At 37.1% G+C, this 24,105-nt stretch overlaps 1 protein-coding gene across 3 annotated transcripts in view; it reads right to left on the bottom strand.

Moving 5' to 3' along the window:
• Window positions 1–24,105, bottom strand: part of MTM1 (myotubularin 1) — a 91,258-nt gene that overhangs the window by 4,996 nt on the left and 62,157 nt on the right. For all 3 annotated transcript variants that reach the window (XM_087813451.1, XM_087813452.1, XM_087813453.1), the window contains 7 exons: window positions 23,209–23,358; window positions 19,295–19,483; window positions 13,785–13,970; window positions 11,671–11,877; window positions 10,541–10,633; window positions 9,798–9,911; window positions 4,834–5,010 (listed from right to left, as the gene is read on the bottom strand). In XM_087813451.1, the coding sequence (XP_087669577.1) occupies window positions 4,834–5,010; window positions 9,798–9,911; window positions 10,541–10,633; window positions 11,671–11,877; window positions 13,785–13,970; window positions 19,295–19,483; window positions 23,209–23,358 (1,116 nt within the window). The remainder of the gene's footprint in view (window positions 1–4,833; window positions 5,011–9,797; window positions 9,912–10,540; window positions 10,634–11,670; window positions 11,878–13,784; window positions 13,971–19,294; window positions 19,484–23,208; window positions 23,359–24,105) is intronic.

Below are 24,105 nucleotides of genomic sequence, written 5' to 3'. Positions count from 1 at the left end.
CTTTACAGAATGTGAGGTTTCTCTGAAATGCATCTATAGCATTAGGATAGAAATGTTTGGTAGAGTAAGTCCTGTGTGCTGCTTGTTAATATCCTTTGCCCATTTTTCTCTTTATGCATTCCACTGAGGTCCAGACACTGTTCTAGGTGCTCAGGATCCATCAGTGAACAAATGAGGCCCAAATCTCCATTTTTATGGTGTTTATCTTCCAGCAGGGGGAGACAGGCAAACAACAAATACAATGATCCTGTGAGTTACATAGAACATTCAAAGGTGATGAATATAATGGGAAAGAAGTAGAGCAGGGTAAGAGGGATGGGGGCCAGTGGGGTGTTGGTTACTCTCTGAACAGTGTGGTCTGGGGGGCTGCACTGAGGTGACTCCTGAGGGAAGGCTTAAGGGAGAAGAGGGAAGGATCCAGGTGGATATTTGAGTGTCTGAGGACGAACAAGAGCACAGTGTGGCACAATGAGAGAGTTGTTGATAAGGAGGCGAGGGGGTTAGAGAAATAAGGGGGTAAGGTGGGGGTCACATAAGGCCTCCGAGGCCTTCATAAAGATGTCAGTTTTGGCAGCCATTCTGACAGGTGTGAAGTGATACCTCATTGTGGTTTTAATTTGCATCTCTCTGATGATTAGTGACATTGAGCATTTTCTCATGTGTCCCTTGGCCATCCATATGTCCTCTTTGGAGAAGTGATCTCGCTTATACGTGGAATCTAAAGAACTTAATAAACTGATGAATGGAACAGATTCAACGACATGGAAGCATAGATGAGACTGATGAATGTCAGAGGGATGGAGGAGGGCGGGTGGGTGGAAGGGGAGAGAGTAACCAAAGAATTTATATAACCAAGGACACGGACAATGGTGGGGAGAGGGACTGAGGAGAGGGAAGGGAAAGGTTGGAATGGGTCATTGGGGAGAAAAAGGGACATCTGTAATATTTTAAACAAAAATAAAATTAAAAAAAAAAAAAGATTTCAGTTTTGACTCAGGGTGAGGTGAGCAGCTACCTGGACAGTTTTGAGTAGAGCAGTGGTGGGATCTGGTGTATATTTTACAAGGGCCACTTTGGCTGCTGCGTTGGGAACAGAATAGAAGCAAGCAAGGGTAGAAACCAGGGCTAAGGGCAGGTGGCCTGGTTCATGGTCATGGTGGGAACTGGTGAGAAGTACTTGGAGGCCATACAGATTCTGAAGGCTGGGCCCAGCAGGCTCTCCTGACAGACTGGATACGGAGTGTGAGAGAGAAAGCCATTAAGGATAACTCTAAGGTCTCTGGCCAGAATGACTAGGATGGAATTGCAGAGAACTGAAAGGGGAAGATGGAAGGAGGAGCAGGTTTGGGGGAAACATTAGGAGTTCCAGTTTAGACATGTTAAGTGTGATTTGCTATACCAGCACCATTTACCAGCCAGTCCATCTTTTTCCTATGCATTAATGATGCTATCTTCTTAACCTACCAAGTCTCCACTTCTATGTGTTCTGTTTCTGGGTACTATTCTGTTTCAAATAAGTCTTGATATCCAGCAGGGCAAGCTCTTCCTCAATAATCTCCTCCAAAATTATCTTGGCTATTTTTAAAACCTCCCTGTTTCATATGACTATTAGAATCAGTTTGTTACTGTACCAGCAAGTACAGTTAGACAAGAAAAAGAAATCAGAGATAAAAAAAATCATTTTTGCTGATGACAAGGTTGTGTAATTAGAAAACTCAAGAGAGCAGATGGAAAAAAACTATTAGAGATAAAAAGACAATTCAGTCTAGTAATGGGTACAAAATATATGGAAGTCATTAGCCTACAAACAAAAATCATTTAGGGGATATAAATAGAACTATCCATATGTGACAGAATACCAAAAGACAAAATAATGAAAAATGAAATTTAAAGTCAAGTGACTTTAAATAGTACATCTCAACTTTTTAGTTGGAAAATTATGAAGTAAAGAGTGTGCCAGTTCAGCAAAGATAGAAGATAGGCAATCAGCTACATATGGAAGTATTTTAGGGTTCAAATGATGTTTATATTAATATTCTTTTCACTTGTCTATCAGAAATGACTTATACACCACACAGGTCAGTCTGCTAATATCTGACTATCTTTGTTCTCATTCTTGAGTTACCACTATGCAAAATGTGAACTTGCCCAGTGCAACCCTGGTTGACAGCTACATGAGGTGCAGTGGTTCCCCAAATGTAAAATGAGGTTTACCAGCAGCAGAGGGTTCCCATTTAGGTTTATAATGTGACTAATTTGTACTTCTGCTTTCAACATGAGTAATTTCCTTATATTAAATAAAAGTACCAAATTTGCTTATTGATAGCTTGTCAAATGTAAGCACTGGTTTTTCCATCAACTCTGATGAGTTTTTATGTGGTACCAAGGGTCAGTGTCTTTTGCTTTTAAAAGCACACTTAACCCTGCGTTCTTCTAGGTGAATAGCTCATTATTGGGAGGGGCTGAATATGCTTTTGGATCTTTCAGTACTGACAGCATACTGTAGTGTTGGGAATGCTCTAGATACCTAGGAATTGTTTGTATACCAACTGGGCCACACAACTGAATAACAATTTAACTTTTAAGTGGAAGTGGTGAAGTATATTCTTTTAGGTTTATATTATATAATTTAAAAAGCCCTATGTGATCAAATTTTAATCTATTTCTGTATAAAATAATGTTCTACATAAGATCACTTAAAAAATCTAATGCACTTAAGTCACACCTCTTTTATCATATTTTCCCCCAAGCATAATAATCATTGGCTTAGGTTCCTGGGTACTCCCACCAGCCTGGGAGTTCCTTGTGTGTGAAATCACCTCTTCCTAATATCCCTGTCCCCCTGTGCCTGATGCATGGGAACACTCAGTATTTGGATGATGAAAATACAGTGTAGAAGCACAGAAAGATATGTGTGGGACTCTCCATATTCAGAAAAATCTATATTGAAAGGATAAGTTATTTTATTTTTTGAGTAAATTTCACAGACCATAATATAGGCCAATTACTGTCTTAAAACAAAACAAAACAAAAAACAAAACCTCTACCAACGAATGCTTAGTCCTATCTGGCCCAGTCCATTTTGCTAAGCTCTTTGAGAAGAAGGGGATGCATTACAGCAAGGTCTTCTAATGATGCCCCTTCCAACTTCCCTTGTCACACTATTATTATTACCTTTATATATTCAGAAATGAATTGCTCTAAATTCCTTGAATTTCAAGAATTTCTCCAAGTACAAATGGGTGGGGGGAGATTATATAATCTATACAGAAACTGTCAACATTTTCTAATAACCAGCGATTTTTAAAAAAGCCATGATAAATACAGAAAAGGCTTAATGTATAGGACAAACAGTGCTCATCTATATAATATATATTTAAAAAATATTTTTATTCATTTTTAGAGAAAGAGGAAGGGAGGAGAGAGAGATAGAAACATCAATGCCCTGGCCAGGAACAGAACCAGTGACCTCTTGGTGCATGGGTCAATGCTCAACCACTGGTCCACACCAGCCAGGAGATATATATGTATATATATATATATTTTTTTTAATTAGAAAAGGGACATGTCCTCTGTAACAACAGTTAGAACCCTGGAAAAATTCCCATTTCTTTTCTACTTGATATTCCACTCACTAGAACTACTGCTAAATAAATGCCCTCAACATGTTTCTCAAATCCCAAACTAAACAAGTGAATGTTCTCCAGCCCTTTCCAAAAGCTTACACATTTCAACCATTACTAAGTTACATGAGCCTTTCATGCATGCAGCAGAGACCTTGAAATGAGAGCGCCAACTTGAACCGGGCATTTCCCCAATGAGAAGAGAGAGCACAGAATGGTGTGCAGCCAGCTGCCTAAGTGGAATAAACCTCAGAGACAGACTGCAGCACCGGGTCCCTGCTGTTGCCCAATGATTTCTAGCAGGATTAAAGCCAGCACTTATGTAAGACTGGCCTGTGAGAACAGGTAGTTGACCATCCAACCACAGGAAAATGTGCAAACCTTTACATAGAGCAATCACAAATGTTGAATACTTATAGCACTTAGAACAAATCATTAAATGAAGCCTTTACAAACAGGCTGTATTTTCCTTCTGATTTCTAATGAAGTCAGGGTGGGAAAATGGAAAGCCTGAATCTGTCTTTAATAAAATGCAGAATGTTTTGGGTCAAAAACCACTGTTTCCATTTTCGAATGATGAATGTCTAGTTAAGTGTACTATCCATTGACAGAGCAATTATCTTTATTTCAGAAGTAAAGACCCTCAGTAAAAAAAGCACTCTGATGTTAGTTGACCTGTACATACCCCTGAATCAAAGAGCAGAAAATGTTTTCTTTCCTATGATGTGTAAAAACTTCTAGTGATTAAAGGAAATCCTTGACTATCAAAACTCAGAAATTTTCACCCTGACCAGGTAACTCAGTGGGTTAGAGTATCGTTCTGATACACCAAGGTTGTGGGTTCGATCCCTGGTTAGGGCACATACAAGAATTAACCAATGAATGCATAAATAAGTAGAACAACAAACTGATATTTCTCTCTTTCTCTGTCTAAAATAAATCAATAAATAAAAAATAAATTCAAAAAAACCTCAGAAATTTTCCAGAGCTATAAATCACTTTACATTTTAGTGAAAAAAATTATTATTCCCACTGACAAAAGAATGTAAGTTTAATCCCAATCAAAATAAACGGTTTAGTAATTAAAAACAATTTTTAATGAAAGGTGTTTAAAAGCAAGTATGACTTTTTAGTCTGATAATTTCCCCCTCATGATATTAAAAAAACAAGAAACTACCAAATAACATTATCAAAGTGCCAGTTCATTTACCTGTTGTTTGATTCTGGGGTTCCATCTAATGTAGTAATTCACCCAAAGTTCCAAATGACGCATACTGGCAACTGGATATAAAACTCGATTGATTTCTTTAGTATAGAAGGGATTTTTGAATATGTCTTTATTACTGTTTATCAGCGACCACAAAGAAACTGTTCTTTCTGTAACTTTCTATAGAGAAAAAGAAAGTGGAAAGCCTAAGTAAAAACATATGTGAACACACAAAACATTTCACAGCCTGTGGCAATACAGTTGAGCACCAACTTGAATCACACATTTACATTATACCCAAAATAGCTCAAAAAGCGTCATGGGCCACTGTGTGCTCTGTAGCCATTTACTGATATTTGCATAGATAATGGCCAAACTTGAGCCACTATTTCTGCCGGGAGATAGAGGTGCAGGATGCTATAACATTAAATGTAATTCACTGACCTAAGAAGATTATTACTGGCTAGGCAAAAAAATTTATGAACAGAAAGGCAGTATGCTTTTTCAAATTAAAGAAAAATACTAAGACTCCACTGACTTTTTTCATTTCTGTATGTTAGAACTATGAAATCTTAACCTGTATCCACTTGACCGTAGGCATCCAGATATAAAGTTATTTTAATCAATGATCCAAATGTTTAACCTATATCATGCGAACATCCAGATATTTGAAAAAACCTGGATAACTGACTTTACTGAATCTTCACTTTTTAGTCTGGTGTCCATCATCTCATACAGATATTCACATTTTCATTTTTTTTATTATAGATTTTTACCTATTTTGACCAAAAACTAAAGAAAAACCAAAGCTTAGGGGGGGAAATGCAAGTATTAAAATGATCAAAGGCAGAATTTAAAACTCTTACTATTAGTCACTTCAATAAGAAAGGACCAATAAGCTAAAACTGGAAACTAAAAAGAACAACTTGAAATAAGTGACTGAAGAAATTTCTTTAACATACATACTTGATTAATGTGAACGATAATGGCAACATAATTTGGCCTTTGTTGGAATCCACCTAAAACTTCATCTGTACCTTTCTGATACCATAATATATACTTCATTGTGTTTATTTGCATGCTTATTTTTATTTTTATATATGCACATAGTTTAAAAAGTCAAATAGCTCAAAACAGTTTTGATTTTTACAATCAGTTGATTTAATTATTTGGTATTTACCTCCAGATCTCTAAATATCATGCTTTTCTTGCTACCTGTTGGCTATCCAGTTATAGGCATGAACTACAACAATGACACACTGAGAATGTCTCTCCTCCATCCTGCCACATGCACACACTTTACATCCTGCCTCATACTCCCAATATATAGCATAGCTTTGACCACATTGATGTTTAGTGTTTAGATTCCATGACAAAGCAAGTGCTGTTGCTAGGTAAGCCACACAGTCACTATTCTGTGATTTATTTCCCTGCACATTTTTCCCCCCTCTATTTAACAACTGTCTGTTCTGTTTATTTACTTTTCTTGGTGCTTATCATTAATTCAATCCCAAATTTTTCCTCCAGTCTCAAACTTATGTCAAGACATTGCATATCTGAGCCCCCAGTTTCATCTTCAGAGGAAAGAAAGCTGCACTGGGTGCCCCTGCACCTTGTACCCAGCCGTCATTTTGGATCTCTTCTGTTTTGCCCTGAGGATCCCCTCTTGCCTTTCTCTGTACTGGAGCTCCTGCTTCCTCAATTCCATGCAATCTTCTTTTTTTTAAATCCTTATTGTTGAAAGTATTACAGATGTTCCCCCCCAACTGATCCCCTCCACCCCGAGTCTGCCCCACCCCCAGGCCTTCCCCATACTATTATCTGTGTCCATGGATTATGCATTTATGCATATAAGTTCTTTGATTAATCTTTCTCCACGCACTCCCCCATCCACACCTTCCCTCTGAGATCCCTCAGTCTGTTCCATGCTTCTAAGTCTCTGGATCTATTTTGTTCATCAGTTTGTTTTGTTCATTATATTCTACATATGAGTGAGATCATGTGATACCTGTCTTTCTCTGACTTGCTTATTTCGCTTAGCATAATACTCTCCAGGTCCATCCATACTGTCCCAAAGGATAAGAGATCTTTCTTTTTTACAGCTGCATAGTATTCCATGGTGTAAATGTCCCACAGCTTTTTTATCCACTCATCTACTGATGGGCACTTGGGCTGTTTCCAGATCTTAGCTATTGTAAATTGAGCTGCTATAAACATAGAGGTGCATAAGTTCTTTCTGATTGGTGTTTTAGGTTTCTTCGGATCTATTCCAAGAAGTGGGATCACTGGGTCAAATGGCAGTCTTCTTTCTTGTTTGCATGGAGCACATATCCCAGTAGCTTCCAGAGAAAGGGTGTGGTGTGAGAGGTAAATCTTTCTTGTTGCCATGCATGTCTGGGAATATCTTTGGTTTAGTTTCGATTTGGTTAACAGTTTGGTGGCTACATAATTCTATGTTGAAACCATTCTCCTTTAAAATTCTGAAGCTACCTTGGCTGGTATGGCTCAGTCTGTTGGGCATCGTCCTGTGCACCAAAAGGTTGGTAGCTTGATTTCTGGTCAGGGCACATGCCTGGGTTTTGGGCTCGATCCCCAGTAGGGGGTATGCACGAGGCAGCCGATCAATGTTCTGCTCTCACATAAATGCTTCCTTTTCTCTCTCCCTCTCCCTTCCTCTCTCTCCAAAAATCAATATTTAAAAAAATATATTTTTAATAAAAGAAAAAAGAAATAAAATTCTGAAGGCAATGCTCTACCGAATTCTAGCTTCCAATATTGCTGTTGAAGAATTCAGTGTTCCTGATTTGTGTATTTTGTTTGTTTTTTCAAATAACCTATTTTTTCCTCTTTGGAAGCTTACAGTTTCTTCTTTGTTCCTGTTGTTCTAAAACTTCAGAAAGATGTGCCTTTTTATGGGTCTATTTTTGTCCACTCTGCTTGTGCACTTAGCAGGCTTTCCAATGTAGAAATCCATGTACTTCAATTCTGGGAAATATTTTCAAGTTATTTCAGTAATTTCCTGCTCTCTGGTTTCACTATTTTTCTTCCTCTTTGTAGAAGTCCTATTATTTGGATATTGGAACTCCAGGGCTGATCTTCTAGTTTTCTTGTTTCTATTTTCTACCTGTCTCTGCACTTTGTTTTCTGGGAGATTTCAACTTTATCTTCCAACTCTTCTTTTGAGTTTTTAATTTCTGTTGATAGCATGTTTTTATTTCAAGTTATTTTATGATCTCTAAATGTCCTTTCCAAACAATACACTGTTATTTCATGGTATCTATATTATTTTTCTCTTTCTTGGGATATTATATGCTAGCTTCTTGTCTACATTTCCCCTATACAGTAGCTATTTTTTCCAAGCTGCTTTCTCTCTCTCTCTTGGTTGTCTGCTATTATGTAAGAGTGGAGGAATGAAGAGTTTATTGGAAGCTCTGAGATCATGAAGCTTGTCAACTTGAGCTTCACTGTGAGGAACGCTAGGTGTTAGTTTCTCTAGGTCCTTTATGGGCTAGTCAAGTTTCTCCAGAGATTTTTTTTTTTAAATTGAGGTGGAGTTCACATACTATAAAATTCACCATTTTAAAGTCTACAACTGAGTGGCTTTTAGTACATTCACCATGTTGTGCAACCATCACTTCTAGCGAGTTCCAAGGTATTTTCATCATCCCAAATGGAAACCCTATACCTAACCAGTCATTTCCCCCATTCTCCCCTCCCTCCAGCCCCTTTCAACCACAGATCTACTTTCTGTCTCTATGAACTTATTCTGGATATTTCATATGAACAGAATCATACAATATGTGGCATTTTTGTGTCTGGTTCCTTCAACTTAGCATAATGCTGTCAAGGTTAACCCATGTTGTGGCATGGATCCAAACTTCATTCCCATTCTGGGCTTAATAATATTTCAATGGGTTAATATAGCACACTGTGTTTATCTATTCATCAGCTGATGGACACTGGGGTTGTTGCCACATTTTAGCTATTATTAGTTGTGCTGCTATGAACATCTGTGCACAAGTTTTTGTTTCAACCCTTGTTTTCATTTCCCTTGGTGTATACCTAGGAGTGGAATTGCTAGATCATATACTAATTCTATATTTAGCTTTCTGAGGGACCACAGACAGTTTTCCACAGTTGCTACACCATTTTATACCCCCGCCAGAAATAAATGAGGGCTGCATTTTCTCTCCATCCTTGCCAACAGAGAAACTTCTTTCATGCTTCCACCTAGAAAACAAACCTGCTGCCAGAATGCTAGGAGTCAGTAGAGGAAGTGAGTTGTGGCTCTCACAAGCCAGCTCGTCTCCATTCACATCACCCCTCTGATGACCTAGGTCCCAGCCAGAGACCCACTCATACCCTCTCTCACAAAGAAACCTGTCGGGGTCTTCAGCTCCACAGAGTGGTAGAGGGGACCAGGGGAAGCTAGCTGTTTACTCTAAACAGACCTTCAGGTTATCTTTTTTTCCCACTTCATCCCACACACCTGGTATACCTCTGCCCCAGAACCCCTGAGTCACCTGGACTTCCTGCAATGTAAAATGGGCTGGTTTTTTGGCTTCCCTGCTGCTGGTTTGAGGTTCAGTTTTCTCAAACTAAGTTATTTATCACTTATCTAATAGCTTTCCAGCTTCCAAAAATTTGCTATGTTTTCCTTTCTCATTTTCCCTGTTCTTGTTGGTTTACACCTTTAAAAATTTCTCTTTACTGACATTTTTATGGCTTTTTGGGGAGGGAGACCTTGCATATCTATAGCTTTACTCCTACTCCCTGAGGGCAAAGTCAATGTCTTACCTGTGCAGTAAATACCAGACACTCAATAAACCTTGGTTGAACTGAAAACACCCAAGCTTGAGGTAAAACATAGAGACACTTTGCATTTACCAAAAATCAAGTTATTGAATTCTTTTAATTTCATGGCACACTAGATACAGGTAACTATAAAGATTAGCATTTTCATTCACCTGTCTTTCTCGAGCAGATTCACAGTTGTATAAGAAAGTACCAAACCGGCAACTATACAGATGATCCAAAATTGTCATCAGAAATCGTTCATTGAATTCAAAAGCTGTAGGGAACTAGACAAAAACAAACAAGTAAACAAAGCATGAAAACTAGAGTTGACCTTTTACAGAACTGAAAAGAGATGCATAGACTTTACTACACTTTGCCTTCCAGGAAGGACAGCAAAGGCTGCATTTGGCATATGCTCCATTCTCATTTGTTGGTGCTTTACAGAGGACTGAAGAGTTTAAATAAGGGTCAAGTAAAGTAATAAAGAGGAAATGGAGGAAAAAAACAAGCTAATTTTCTGGGTTCTCCTGAGTGTACAGAGCATACTGGATAGTTTAATTATTTAAGGTATTTTAAGTTATCAGACACATCTGTCTACAAATGCCAGTATAGAATGGATGGAAAAGATAAATTGGTATTGTCAATTCCATTGCTTCTTCATTAGTACAGTTAATACAGCTAAATATTGAATTTTTAAAACTTTATTATGGAAAATCCCACATACATAAATAGTAGTGAGAATAAAAAAGGGAAATCCATGTACCCATTAACCAGGTTCAAAAATTATTTGCACATGACCAAACTCGTTGTGGCTCTTATTTCTGCCCTGTATTATTTGGAGGCAAATCCCATATATTATAACAAAATATTTAAACATTAAGTTGAATGTATTTTTATCCTATATATCCCTTACCTGTTTTGACATCTGCCATACACAATCAATAAACTGGAGAAAAATAGGAGACCGGTCAGCATCTGCATGGTTTTTATCACCATGACCTATTCTCTGAAATAAATTGATGAAGATTAATTTATAGGTACAAAACCAAGAAAGCACATAACTCACAAAATGTGACAATACAACTCAGCAATCTGTTTTTCAAATACCAAGTCTCTCAGAAAGTAAACAGTGTATTTTTCCTTGGCAATATAGAAAATAATATAAGGTTTTGAAATAATGAAAATTAAGCATATAACCTTTCATAAAATACCAATACAAATTGTCAAAGCATCATTATATGTGAGTGCTACAACTATATAATCTGATTGGAATTTTGTCCAAGTCCTGGGCAGCTGCAGGTAGACTGGACTGGATTATCCTGCAGAGCATTACCAGTTGCTAAGGGACCAGCCCTAAAGTTTCAGGACTTGAAACCATACACAAAAGGGTGTGATTATTATAATTAAAAGTAAGTTATTTCTCTCTTAAAAACAAGACAAAAACCTCACCATTTATTCATTTTCTAAACAATGATTCTTTTTACTTAAAAATGTTATTCACACTACTTATGAAGTTTGGATGAAGGATAAAAGGCTACGTAGCAGTGTTTCTGAATATTATCTGGGGAGCTGTTGAAAAATGCTTATTCAATGAGTGTCTAGAAATAAGACCTGGAAATAGAAATTTTAATACATTCTCTCGATTTTCAAAATGTATATCAGAGAAAAATAATGCCAAAAGCCTTTACTGAAAGCCTCGTGTTTCTATAAAATATATTTGGCTCTAATAGCTATATTAGTTGAAAAAGAATTGTCATCCTATCTTCCTCCTTTTCTGCAGTTTCAATTTAAACATTTCCATGCAGACTCTTTGTATTACTTTTAAGTGAAACTATAAATAGTGCAGGTGGATAAACATGTCTCCTAAAGAGACTTTCTAGCCCAAGGCATCACCCATTTTTAAACCTGTAAAGTATTGTTTATTATTACATTCCTCAGACTCAGATTTTCTATTTTAAAGTGAAGATATGGTTTAACAACTAGTTTTTAAATGCCAAATGGCAGTGATCTGACTTTTAAAAATCAGCTTTATTGTTTACTTACAGATGCAAATTTATGTCCAAAACTTATCCATTCTTTTTGTACCAATATTTCAAACCCTTCAATGCTCCGATAGAAGCTGTCCAACATTAGCATGGCCAGGGACGTCAGCTGGGCAGTCCTGTCCCATCCATCACTACAGTGCACAAGCACAGAGCTCTTCCCCGAAGAAACTTTGTCTGCTACTTGAATGGCTCCTGTCAAAATAAGCTGGCAAAGAAACACATACAAGTCAGTAGGTAGCTACAAGGTACTGCTTCAATTTGGAATGATAGTTTTTAACCTTAGAAAAAGTTCTGTTTTAAAATACTATTTATGTCTAGAACAGAAAGAGTTCTGAAAATGGAAAACCAGGAGCTGTAGGATCTGTTGTTCTTCCTCTATAGAAACTGTATTTCAATGCAACTAGGTATTAAAACAAACAAACAAACAAACAAACACAAACAGCCAAACTGCATTTCAAACTCCTATTCATATATTCAATCATCTCAGTCTGCTGGGGCTGTCATAACAAAGTACTACAGACTGGGGGCTTAAACAACAGACATTATTGTCTCCCAGTTCTGGAGGCTGGAAGTCCAAGATCAAGCTGTTGGCAGAGCCATGTTCCCTCTGAAGGTTCCAGGGAACAACCTGTTCCAGGTCTGTCTCCTAGCTTCTGTTAGTTCCCTGACTTGTGGCAACTTAATTCCAATTTTCAGATGATGTTCTCCCTGTGCATGTGTCTCTGTGTCCAAATCTCCCTTTTCCACAAGACTTTAGTCTTACTGGATTAGGGGCCCACACTTTTCCAGTATGACCTCATCTTATCTAACCACATCTGTAATGACCCAAGTTCCAAATAAGGTCACACTCCGAGGTACTAGAGATCAGGACTTCGACATATGAATTTTAGGGGGAACACAATTCAACTGATAACAGTAATCATATTAGAAATATCACTGGCCCAACAGGTCCAGTCTAGACCTTAAAGGCATAATGCAATGGAAATCACCTTTTAGCATCTACTTGACCCAGTTTCCTATTATTGACATCATATAATAGTGTGGTATTTTTGTCACAGCTAATAAACCAATGTTGATATATTAAAATGTTAATAAACTTATTAACTTATTTTTAATAAAGTCCATATTTTATACCTAATGTCATTTTTGTAATCCAGGATACCACATTACATTTAGTTGTCACAGGTAATATTTTTGCAATTCATTTTTGAGGATGATAAATTAAGAAAAAATGAAAGACAGGTGAAATAAAAATACAATTCCTATTGAGTTGGAAAATAAAATTTCACTAGAAAACAATCCATCTTAATAATTCACCAATTTTAAAGTAGGTTTTTTATTTGTTTATAGAACCAAATGGCAGCTTCTAAAAGTGCTAATTCCCTCAGATAGTATCAAGTACTTTTACTTTTAAAATAATGGAGGTTTTTTATACATATATCCAAATGAAAGATAGAATACAATAAAAACACAAAATTTATTCTTTAAAATTAGTCAATTTGAGATTGGTTTCAATACAAATGGTCTCTCTCTGGCCCTTGAAGGTCATAGCAAGTAGTGGTTAGATAATAAACTGGCTATTCCTAAATAAACCTGTGTGAAAGACTCAACTACTTACTATTGACGAGAGGGAGAATGACATCTCTAAATATGCTAAAAATATTCTGGAGGTGATATTGTGAAGTCTTTCTTTGTTGCTGTTGTTAATCCTCACCTGAGGATATTTTTTCCACTGATTTTTAGAGAGTGAAAGGGAAGGAGGGGCAGGGAGGGGGAGAGAAAGAGTGAGAAACATCAATGTGAGAGAGACACATCAATTGGTTGCCTCCCACATGCGCCCCGAATGGGGCGGGGATTGAACCTGCAACCCAGGTATGTGCCCTTGACTAGGAATCCAACATGACCTCTTGGTGCATGGGCAAATGCTCTAACCACGGGAAATGCTGTGAAGTCTTTAATTTAGGTACACAAATTATAAGGAAATACAGAACTGTCAAATGCAGAACCCTATACCACAAATATTTCATCTCTCACCGTTCAATATTTTTAAATTTAAGGATTGAAAATTCCTGTTTCACTAAACAATTACTGATTTTTAAAAAATATACTTGCCTTGATATGTTCTAACCAATGAGTCGACTCCAAACTGGACAACCAGTGAGATTCTTCCACATTAGGATAAACAATGTCTTTGACTTTTTTTAAAGATTCTCGCATAACATGAATGTTATGAATGTCTAAGAAGAAAAGTTCAGTGTTATGATATGCATCATCACTTTCATATCCTCCTCCTGTTGCCTAAGAAACAAGATATACACACAATCAGTTGCATTTTCTATTCCTTTTTTTTTCTAATTCCATTTTGTAATTACAGTTTACACTCAATAATATTTTGTATTCATTTCAAGTATACAGCACAGTGGTTAGATAATCATATACTTTACAAGGTGTTTCCCTCAATACTTCTAGTACCCACCTGGCACCATACCTAGTTATCAGAATATTACTGACTATATCCCCTACATTGTAATTTATATCCCGGTGAGTATTCTGTAACTACCAATTTGTACTTCTTAATTCTTTCACCTTTTTCACACACTCCCTCCACCTTTCCCTCCCTCTGGCAACCATCAGTTTGTTCTCTGTATCTATGAGTCTGTTTCATTTTTTTTTGGTTTATTTTGTTCTTTAGATTCCACATATAAGTGAAATCATATGGTATTTGTCTTTCTCTGACTGACTTACTTCACGTAGCATAACACCCTCTATGTCCACCCATGCTGTCACAAATGGCAAATTTAATTCTATTCTATGGCTGAGTAATATTTCATTGTATATATGTACCACAGCTTTATCCACTCATCTACTGTTGAACAGTTGGGTTACTTCCATATCTTGGCTATTGTAAACAATGCTACAATGAACATTGGGGGTGCATATATTCTTTCGAATTAGTGTTTTGGGCTTCTTCAGATATATACCCAGAAGTGTAACTGCTGGGTCATGAGGCAGTTCCATTTTTAATTTTTTGAGGACCTTACATACTGTTTTCCACAGTGGCTGTACCAATCTGCATTCCACCCTACAGTGCATGAGGGTTTCCTTTGCTCTACACCCTTGTCAACATTTGTTGTTTGTTGATTTACTGATGATAGCCATTTTGACAGGTGTGAGGTGAGGTGATATCTCATTGTGATTTTAATTTGCATTTCTCTGATGATTAGTGACAATGAGCATCTTTTCGTATGTCTATTTGCCTCTTTGGAGGAGTGTCTATTCAGGTCCACTACCCATTTTTTTTTTTTTTTAAATTGGATTGTTTGATCTTTGGTGTTGAGTTGTATGAATTTTTTAAAATAAATTTCGGATATTAATCCCAATTAGATGTATCATTGGCAAATATGTTCTCCCATGCAGTGGGTTCACTTTTCATTTTGTTGATGGTTTCCTTTGCTGTGCAAACCTGTTTAGTTCGATGTCTCATTTGTTTATTTTTTTCTTTTGTTTCCCTTGCCTTAGGAGATATATCAGAAAAAATATTGCTGTAAGAAATGTCAGAGATTTTGTGTTTTCTATTTCATCAGTAACTTACACAAATATTTGAAAAGTTATTGGGCCTCCAAATCTCAACCCCAAACCTTGCAAATTACATACAATAACTGATGGGACTTGACTTCCTATCCAACACTAGTCTCAACATTTTGACCTAGAAAAGGGATGGCGGCTGGCAATTTTGGAAGGATGTGTATTTGTGAGAAAAAATAATTTTCAAAATGTTCTAGAATTATTAGCTCTTCTTGCAGATGTGGAAAGGCAAGAACAGGTTCTGAATGGTTCTTCTCCATCAGTTTTATAACAGTACATTTCAGGGGGAGGCACTGACTTTGTAATATTGCTTGCATGGGACACACGGGCTAGAGGAAGACAACAGTCTTTGAAGTCAGACAGAACCATATTGATAGCTCAGCTTCAGTCCTTCCTTGCTGTGTGATCTGGGGGAAAGGCACTTAACCTCTCTGAGGCTCAATGTCCTCTCTTGCAGAATAGAGGATAATACTACCTAGATCTCACAGGATTAAAAGAAGCCTACTTTATAAGAGCTAACACCAGCCACTTTTAATGAGTCCCTATGATGTCCCAGATACTGTGATTCTTGCTTTACATAATTTTATTTAACTCTTATAGCAATGCTACAAGATATGTATTACCATTCCAATTTGCAAATCAGAAGAAATGCTACTTAACTATCCTTCAAAATCATATAGGTAATCAGTAGAATTTAAGTCGTCGACTTCAATGCCTGAACATTTTCTAGTGCGCCATGACTGCTATGCAAACACCAAGGACAGCGTACTGCACATAGTGGGCTCTCAAAGCACAAAAGGTGTCAAGAGGAGATAAGACAGCTGCCACCTACTGTAATACCTACAAGTATTAACTGCTAGGGCAGTCATTGGTTCACCTTCACAGCATGGTGAAGATTCCCCTTTTTCCATGTAAACAAAAAGAAATGCTGTAATTCTGTTTAGAAACCTGGCTGCATTCTCCTTAATGTTTTTATTTATTTTTTATTATTTTATTTAATTTATTTTATTGATTTCAGAGAGAGGAAAGAAGAGGGAGAGAGAGACAGAAACATCAATGAAAAGAGTCATTAATTGGCTGCCTCCTGCACACCCCCAAGTGGGGATCGAGCCCACAACCTAGGCATGTGCCCTGATAGGGAATTGAACCATGACTGCTTGGTTAATAGGTTGATGCTCAACCACTGAGTTATGCTGGCCAGGCCTTAATGTTTTTAAATGCTATGGGACATGTGGCCTCTGGCTCTTTAAGAAAAAGTTAAATAATTCAGAGAGCTTGCTAAGAAAACAATGTTCTATAAGCTGAAATGAAAGGATGCTAATTAACATCATATACATATGAATGTGTGAACTCATCAAAATATATATATACACTGTCAAAGCAACATTATACTAACTTCAGAGTAGCAAGAGGAGGGAAATGTGCTTGGAGCTGAAGTCAAAGGTGTAGGCACCAGAAAAATGTGCCATCACTAATTTATGTGCTTTTCCTTTTTATTTATAACAGCAGAAGGAATATAAACTTGTAGCTCAGGACAGAAGGGCCAAACACATCCTGGGTTTTTTCTAGGTTTAGTCACAGAGAAGTTCTCCTACAGTAGAAATAAGGCTACCACTTAAACTTCAAACCTGGAGACTTACGTACAAGCCAGAAACCTTGGTCTCCACAGAGTCTAGGTAAGAAAGTATTATTTTATTTAGACAGAAATGTGTTTTTTGCTGAGCCACACACACATAAAAGAAAAAAATATACTTATTACTCATTGCCAAAATTTCTGGCAAAAACAGATGTTAATACAGTTTCACTTTAATTCATAACAGTGTGCTGCTGAAAAATTAAAGCAGCTTGATACTGAATCTATTCACCCCTGGGTTTTGTTCGTTTCTTGTTTAATTTAAAATGGTGTGATGTTGCTTGTTTTATCTGGGGTTATGAACATCTAAATATCCACAAGAGAGAAACAATTAGGTCCAAAGAGAACAGAAGTAAGAAGGGTAAAATCAATTAGTCAGGCATAGATTGAGTTCTTAAAAGTGCAAATTCTCCATCTCTGGTTAGTTTTAAAATACTCTTTCCAGTTTTCTTCTTTTCAACACAAAAAACAACCCAGATTGCCCAGTATGCCAACATAAAGGTCCAAGAGCCTGTTGCTATGGATATAAATGACTAGGCAAGAGACACAGCCTAGGGAGGAGGAGGACGTGAGGATGCTTTTTAAAGAATGATGCAGAGCCTGGCCTCCATGGCTCAGTGGTTGAGCATCGACCTATGAACCAGGAGGTCATGGTTTGATTCCTGTCAGGGCACATGCCTGGGTTGCAGGCTCGATCCCCAGTAGGAGATCAGTGCAGGAGGCAGCCAATCAATGACTCTCTCTCATCGTTGATATTTCCATCTGTCTCTCTCTCCCATCCTCTCTCTGAAATCAATAAAAACACAATAATAATAATTAAAAAAAAATGATGCAGAGATCTTTAAAGCCTAGGGTTTTTTTTCCTTATTTTTTTTCCTTCCCTTCATTCTTAAGGGGACTAGAAACATGGGCATATTTCCTGAGTGTTAAAATGGCATTCAATAATTCTATTGCTATAACAATGAGCTTTACATGATGTATGCATTTTATACATTTTAATATTTTAAAATATTCTTTCTAAATACCTCATTTTAATGTTATATCTATTTCAGGTTAAATATATACATGGAAATATTGCATTTTCTACATGTATTCAAGCCTGAATTCTAGGAAAAGAAATATATAAAGTTAAGGATAATCCAAGAAGATATTCATATTTAGACTTAATTTCCTAAATATTTTACTTATAATTCCGAATTTAATGACTGCATTTCCTGATTATTTTACATATAATTTCAAGATCATTTTCATCCCCTAAACAAAAATCACCTGAAGTAACAAATAGCTGGTTCAAGAGCATGCAAGGGGCAGAGAGGCCCCCAGGAGTCAGTGTGTAAGATGCACCACCATGTAAGTGGAGACCCCTACACACGCCTTCTCACACACATGCATGCAGACAGATGCCACAGGCCCCACTAAGGAAGCTGCTGCAACTGTCTGAGCTGCTCAAGGACTTGTTTTGCTTTGAAGTTCTTGTCTTGTGCTCTGAAAAACTGAAGATGCCAGATAAATGACCTTAGGATAAGCAAAGTATTCAAGATGATGAAATTGAAGCCTATCGCTGACAAGAAACAAGGGATCTCAAAGGCAGACTGGGGATGAGCAACTTGGAGCAGGTCCAGTGTGAGCACTTGTGATGGCTGGCAATAATGGAAGAAAGAAAACAACAAAACAGAAAGGAAAATTCAAACATAAAAAATATAGCACAATCTGAGGCCATTTAGCATAGGGGCAAACAGCCTTATACCTTGCAGCAGCCTCTGAAGAGCTCCTGAAGGCAACACTATGTAGTCACTGATATTCACAGTGACAATCCCAGTCAACTTCAGGGGCATTCAGCATTTTCTGCTTAAGAAGGCTATGAAGAAAACTGAGACAGATTTCTTTGAAAAAAATAACATTGTACGTATGGTTATAAACTTCACATACATAGATCTACTCATTTCTTGAATTATTTTACATAAATGAGAATACACATTGATGAGTATAATGAAGAGACTATTTTGATAAAGCTACACAATTAGGGTTTTAACAATTACAGCTTCCCGCAAATCCTCACAGATGCCTCAATAGTGCAGAAATTGAGAATAACCATCAAAGCCTAAGGAGCTCCAAAGAGATTCTAACTTTTGCCTAAGGAATATTGTAACCAAAACCCAAATTCATCACAGTTCTAGACTTGCCTAATTTACCTAAGGAATGTTTCCATTTGATTTTAATATACTCAACTTTTGAGATACGTTTTGTGATTAAAACTTTCTACTTCAGTGAACTATTCTTATTTAAGCTAAGTTTAACTATTAATTTAAGCCCACATGTTGAAATGATATGGCAAAAACATTCATGTGAAACACCATACGCTGTATATAAGACAAGTTTCTATCATGTCATTAAATACACTCACCTTGTTGGCCACTGCATTTACATTGGGTCTTGCATCATAAATCGTGAGTTTAGAAATTTGTCTATTAGTCTCTCTGATGACGTCGAGATATTTTTCATCATCTTTATTTCGTTTACCACTCATACCGACAAGAGGCTGACTGCAGCGTACAATGACTGTCTTGTTTTCTGGATGAATCCATGACAGCACCTATAGTTGGTACAGAAATTTTAAGCTATCAAAACAAATCTCAAAACACAACTAGAAAAATAAAGCACTAACAATCATGATGAAGTGAATCTGCTTTTTGCTGAAATGGAATATTTATTCACCTATGATTTCACTGTGTGTGCCCAGAAACACACATTTAACAAAGTCTCTATTAAGAGACAGCTAGAATAACCAATTGCTTTACTTGTGCTTTCTTAATTAGCACCACATCTAACAGAAACTGTTAAATCACTTAAAGGAAATAGAAAGCTTCTGATATTATTTCAGTTCTGTAGCTTGCACTGATTTATCATCATAAAGAAACAGCTTTAGCAAAAAGTGAGAGGTAAAGGAAATCACCTCTGATATAACGTGTTTCTATAATGACAACTCACACCTGCAGGTTGTTTCCCCAACAGTCCCAATTCTAGAATCTAACATGGAGAGTAGGCAATAACCCAAGGAAAGCAAAAAAGATGTCTGGACAGCGAAAAGAGCTGACAGTCTCTACAATGAAGCATGGATACCCAGCTTCTAGGAGAGCGCTTCAAGCCTTCACTCACACTTAGCCTTCTCTAATTTTATACACATGCCTAGCACATTTGATACCTGGTTTCCCAGCTCACAACACAGGAGAAACAGTAACTGTAAAGGGTAGCTAATAATGTAATACATCAAAAGCTATAGAGCTGTCCATTTTAAATGGGTGAGTTGTTTGCTGTATACCTCAATAGAGCTGTCAAAAAAAAAAAAGGAGCCAGGAGGTGAGAGTGTTGGGTAACAGCGTGAGCTCTGGGGTGGCACATCTCTGCTGTTGCTCTAACCTGCAAAGTGAGCTCACAGCCTCTGTTGCTTCCCTTTCCTTTCATCAAATGGGGAGTAATGTTATCCTATGGTGCTGCTGGGAGGACAAAGTTAGAATGACTGCAGGTAAAGTACGCAGTGCAGTACAGAGGGCTGGCTGGCCTGAGTTAGCATCTAGAGGAAAGTGGGCAGCCAGTAAAGTCAGATATGGAAAACTATGAAAAGCAGACATAAGAACTAAAGAAACATAACAGTTTGAGCTCATTTAATACAAGGCCAAATACACTGTTGTCTTTTGAAGTCATTCACTCCATGGCAGCAAATGATAACCATTGATGTTCATAAAACTGATGTTCATAACAATGACAATGGGTTGGTGAGAATGATTATATGATAATATGAATACTCATTCACTGAGTCTTTGTGCCATGCCAGAGACCATTTAAAAACACCACTGTGGCCCCTAATTGTCCAAAGGCTCAGAACTATGAAACCCTGGGAAAAGCACTGGCCCTTCCTCAACCTCCATTTTCTAATCTTTAATATGGAGAGGAGACCTGCTCCACCTACCTCCTATAGCCTTTGCTTCAAGGGAGGAAATACATTAGATCTTTTATGTATTTATTTTTAATTGAATTTTCAGGTTTACTGAGATATAACTGACATACAACATTGTGTAAGTTTAAGGCATACAACAGCTTGATTTGATATATCACTTACTTTTGTTGTTGTTAATCCTCACCTGAAGATATTTTCTCCCTTATTTTTTAGAGAGAGTGGAAGGGAGAGGGAGAAACAGAGAGAGAGAAACATTGATTGGTTGCCTCCTGCATGTTGCCGGACCAGGACCAGGGATGGAGCCTGTGAACAAGGTCTGTGCCCTTGACTGGAATCGAGCCTGAAACTCTTTAGTCTGTGGGCTGACACTCTAACTACTGAGCAAACCCAGCTAGGGCTGATATGAGATCACTTTTAAACAGCAAATCACTACAGATAGAAGAGATTTATTATTTGATAAAGACCATTATCAAGTTTTAAATTTAAATGAGGTCATATGCAAGAAACTGTCCTGTGCCACCAGTACCCTCCTTTCTAATGCCCTTCTCTCTGCTTGGGAGATTTAAGACTAGGATCACCAAGCCATGTTAAGAAACACTACTCTTATGAGTTGTTTCACCTCTTACTTTCTTTTTCTTTTGAGATCTCAACTAACTTTTAAAAGAATGCTTGCTGTATGGCTGACCAGGTACAAATAATGTTAATTTTACTAATGGCATGTGGATTATCTCATTAATCAGTGATATAAGTTTTTTTCTTATTTACACACAAAATAGCAAGATTGCTTTTTCATCAATCCTTTTTGTACTTTTATATGGGCTAAAAAACTAAATATCAAATATTAATGATTTCACACTGAAAACAAATGATTTCTGGGTTAAAGCCAAGAGTCAGGTGGTTAGAAAGTATATAGGAAAGAGTACATTATCTACTATTAGATATTATTAAGCCTGGTCATCTATAAAGATGTAGGGGTAATGGGCAGCTTAGCCTCAGTTTTGTTAGGAAAAATAAATGCAAATTGGTGGCCTCACAAAGTAAGAAGGATCCATAAAATGGTTCAACAAGTAAAAAGTTTAGCACTCTATTTGCTCTGCAGTAGGCTCTCATTTACTCATATTAGTGGGAACTACTAGATCAAGATGGCAGCCTGAGCATAATGGATTGGGCACAGTTGTTTCATTTCCTCTCTTGTTCCAAATCCCATCACACACACACCTTTGACACAGTAGATGTTCAGTAAACATTAATTGAATGAAGGAGTGAACAAAAGCAATTCACGCTACCCGAATCCAGTTCTCCTGTGGGCAAGGCATGTATTAGCAAGACAGATGGCCAAGGCAGATGTGGAGTCTATGGCTATAGCATAGAAAAGTATGTCTTAATAGAGCACAAGAGGAGTGAACTTGTAACTCTAGCTTCCTTAGCATCATGTTCTTAAAAAATGAGCTAAAAAACATACTTTCAAATACAATATATATCATGAAGAGATGAATAGATAAACATAAGTAGAAAACCAAGCGAATTTTAAAAGTTACAATTCATATTATGTTGACAGTATACAAAAGTTTCACACAAATATCCTTTTATGGATAAAAATATCTAGACTTGGGATTTAAAGGCAAGATGACATTAAATCTTAATTTCTTCAACCCTTGTTTTTAAACCAAACCAAAACAAAACTATGTACTTATTATGACATGTCCTGAAAATTAACAGAGGGAAAAATATTCTCTAAATTCTTAGTCAGTAAAATTTATATACATAGAGTAGACAGTATGGCTTGTACATAAATATTTAAGAAGCAAAAGGAACTTCATGAACTAGGTCCAATGATACCACAAGTATACTGTCTGGAATAATCTTCACTTGGCTCCAGTTTGCAAATGGTACTAAAGCAACTTGCAAATGTGATGAGGATAAGCTCATCCTAATAAAGGCAAGCATATATAAAAGCCTGTACTTACACATTCTATAACATAAGATAGTATCTTTTTTCCAGCAAGACTCAGCTGACACTTATCAAAAGCCTATCATATGTCAGGTACTGTGCTACAAAGATGAAAACCACAAAGACCCCGCTCTACCTTCTTTCCTTCCACCTAGCACTTGGTTTACATATCGTTATTTGTACCCTCCCTTGAATAAGAATTACTTGTGTTCATTCTCTGTCCTTTATTGCAAGCTCTTGGAAGGCAGGTGTTTTTCTTCATTTCCCATTTAACATGGTGCTCTGTGCTCAGAAGGCACTTGATAATTATTTGTTAGATTGAAATCCTAGAGCGTTTCTCTGAATTACTTAACTACTGCTCTTATGGAATAAAAGGCACCCTTTGAAAAAAAAAGATTAATTGCATACTCACTGGAATTCGATTTCGGGATCTGAAAGTTGCAACTCTCTTGAGATCTTCATCTGTGGCACGAAATGGAACCACCAAGAGAGGAGGATAAGTGTCACATAGTTCATAGCACTTATTAATAAAAGTTATTCTCCAGTGGTGATTGGGCAAGCCCTGCAGGAAAAAAGGAAGTCCAAGTAAGTACTGCATGACTTCATCTCTGCATTAGCCTTGGGTCTCCTTTCTTCATACTAGCAGAATTTGGAGATGCCTCTTTGACCATAGTGTAGTGACAGTATATTAATTTATAATAAGGAAGCTAAATCAATGATCCAGACAACGTAAGAAAACAAGACTGAACACTGGTAATTTCCATAATTCTAAACTGTCATTGGTAAATAAAGACTCTCTTGAATTTCTTTATTTCATGTCAAACTATTCTTTACTACTAGTACAATAAAGATAAACCCAAGTTCATTCCCCACCCATGTGTCACTCCAATCTAGAAAAAGTGTATCATGTACTCTTATTCTGTGTCTAATTGAGGATAGAAAAGAAATCAGGCAACTCCCTCTCCCTGCTCAAAACAGTAAATGCTTCAGTTTGCTACAAAGTAGAAAGAGGCTAAGTATATGAAGAAAGTCACATAGGAGAAGTAAAGGAAAACCCCTCCTAAAAGGCTCATTTCGCCACCTCCAAAGTTTTTTTTCAATCAAGTTGTTTGGAATTGGTGACTGCCATATAGGTTGCATGAGAAATACAGTCATTTGCAGTCTAAGCAGACTGCTAATGTGACAGGGAGACATGGAAGACACCTCCCACGCTATCTATCATCTGCCCACAAAATTTTATCTAGTGTGGAAAAGAGCCAGAGGTGGTAAAATATTCATTCCCCATACTAAAAAATACACAAATATACAC

The sequence above is a fragment of the Miniopterus natalensis genome, chromosome X (assembly GCF_054644295.1).
Source record: "Miniopterus natalensis isolate mMinNat1 chromosome X, mMinNat1.hap1, whole genome shotgun sequence".
Lineage (NCBI taxonomy): Eukaryota > Metazoa > Chordata > Mammalia > Chiroptera > Miniopteridae > Miniopterus > Miniopterus natalensis.
Note: the sequence above shows the minus strand (reverse complement) of the source record. Positions and strands in the feature narration are given on the sequence as shown.